Here is a 2,364-nt window from a genome sequence, read left to right on the forward strand (position 1 = left end):
CCACTGTGTTTTATCAATGGCAGGTTCGATGCAGCTAGCTTTCAGATTTTGGAGCACTTCATGCTTCATCTGCTGAAAAGCTTTATGGAGATGAAGATTTAATTTTTCAGCACGACCTGGCACCTGCTCACAGTGCCAAAACCACTGGTGAATGGTTTACTGACCATGTTGTTACTGTACTCAATTGGCCTGCCAACTCTCCTGACCTGAACCCCAGAGAGAATCTGTGGGATATTGTGAAGAGAAAGTTGAGAGACACAAGACCCAACACTCTGGATGAGCTTAAGGCCGCTATCGAAGCATCCTGGGCCTCCATAACACCTCAGCAGAGCCACAGGCTGATTGCCTCCATGCCACGCCGCATTGAAGCAGACATTTCTGAAAAATGATTCCCGACCAAGTATTGAGTGCATAACTGAACATAATTATTTGAAGGTTGACTTTTTTGTATTAAAAACACTTTTCTTTTATTGGTCGGATGAAATATGCTAATTTTTTGAGATAGGGATTTTTGATTTTTCTTTACTTTTTTGCCAAAATCATCAATTTAAAACAATAAAAGACTTGAACTACTTCAGTTGGTGTGCAATGAATCTAAAATATATGAAAGTTTAATTTTTATCAGTGCATTACAGAAAATAATAAAATTATCACAATATGCTAATTTTTTGAGAAGGACCTGTATACACCAACTCTTAATGGAACATTGACAGTTTTTTTTCTGTTACTGAATATCATATAGTTTGTTTTATCTAAATTTAATGATAATTTATAAAGTGTAAACCAATTTAGTATTTTCACAAATTTCAAAACACACAAAACAAGTCTAACAGCTGAAATGACAACTCATAAAGCAAAACACAATAAACCTCTAAACATCACAGTTTAAATGGGCTTATTTTATGAATGAGGTTGATTTGCTTTTTAGCCAGAGTTTTAGTACTTTTTTTACTGAATAATTATCACTGTCTCAGAAATATCCTGGTAGTTTATTCCAAAAATGTTTTCCTCTTATTGATGTCACCTTTTCTTAAGTTTTGTTGAACGTAACAACAGATGGTAACAGAAACATTACTAATATGCATTATTCATTCGATCAAAGGAGTGGGCAGAAGTATATATTTTTATTAGTCCACCCATTCTCCTGCAACCTTACTCACATCACCTCTTATTCACCAAGAAAACTATCCTTGGTTTCTAACAAAATAAGGAATCCAACAACTTTAATAGAAGGAAGTATACATAAATACAGTATCTCACCTGTAACAGTATCTTTTCATGGGACAACAATGAAGATATGATACTTTCATACAATGTATAGTAGTCAATGCACCGCTTATATAATAATATAAATTTGCTGTCCCATCAAAATAACTTAATACACAGCCATTAGTGTCGAAACCACTGGCAACAAAAGGGAATACATCCCTGAGTGAAAATGCCCAAATTGTACCCAGTTGGCTATTTTTTCTTCCTGGTGTCGTGACTTGTTAGTGTCACAAGATCTCGGGTGTGAATGTTATTGCTCTCTCACTCTCCCATACTGGTCACTGGAAATTCAAAATGGCACCTCATGGCAAATAATTCTCTCATAATGTGAAAAAAAAGTATTGTTAATCTACACAAAGGTAACCTAGGCTATAAGGAGATTGGCAACACCTTGAAACTGATCTGCAGCGTGGTGGCCAAGACCATACAGCTGTTTAACAGGACAGGTTCTACTCTGAACAGGCTACACTCTGGTCGACAGAAGAAGTTGAATGTACACATTCAGTGTAGGCCTGTCATGATAGCAAGTTTTGCTGGACAATAAATGATAATGTTGTTTGGAGGCATTTTACATTAATATAATGATACTTTTTCCCATTAACAAAGCTTACAGAAGTTTATGAAATGAGTTACAACAACACCAAATTTTCCTCTGGGATCAATAAAGTATTTTTGAATTGAATTGAATTGATAGTTTTTCCATTTGTCTAAACATGAGGTAGGCTTTCTTATATGTTCTCAATGTGGATTAACAGAATTCATGACCTTTTATAGTAATCTTTAATTGTTTGATTGTTTATAGGATGGATCAAGATTCTACATCATTAAATTCAAGCAGACTGAACAATCAGAAGATGAAATTCTCAAAATCAGAGGTAAGAACATCATTACAATTGTTACTTTTCCATGTATGTTTATGTTTTTTAAGTGTATTAATTGTTTTGACTGTACATTGTTCACACAATACCTTTTTAAAAACTGAAATGTCCACCTGGGTAATACCCAATATATTCAGCTTGATGTTCCGTTTTATTTTAAAAGAGAATAATTTCACATCACTTGTTTGTGACAGTAATGTTATGGCTTATCTGTTTA

At 34.3% G+C, this 2,364-nt stretch overlaps 1 protein-coding gene across 1 annotated transcript in view; it reads left to right on the plus strand.

Moving 5' to 3' along the window:
* The window catches only part of atf7ip2 (activating transcription factor 7 interacting protein 2), a gene marked incomplete in the record, with an annotated part of 16,993 nt that overhangs the window by 6,559 nt on the left and 8,070 nt on the right, over positions 1–2,364 (plus strand). The window contains 1 exon segment of the mRNA XM_014006931.1: positions 2,072–2,144. Coding sequence (XP_013862385.1) covers positions 2,072–2,144 — 73 coding nt within the window.

This window comes from Austrofundulus limnaeus, unplaced genomic scaffold, assembly GCF_001266775.1.
Source record: "Austrofundulus limnaeus strain Quisiro unplaced genomic scaffold, Austrofundulus_limnaeus-1.0 Scaffold38, whole genome shotgun sequence".
NCBI lineage: Eukaryota > Metazoa > Chordata > Actinopteri > Cyprinodontiformes > Rivulidae > Austrofundulus > Austrofundulus limnaeus.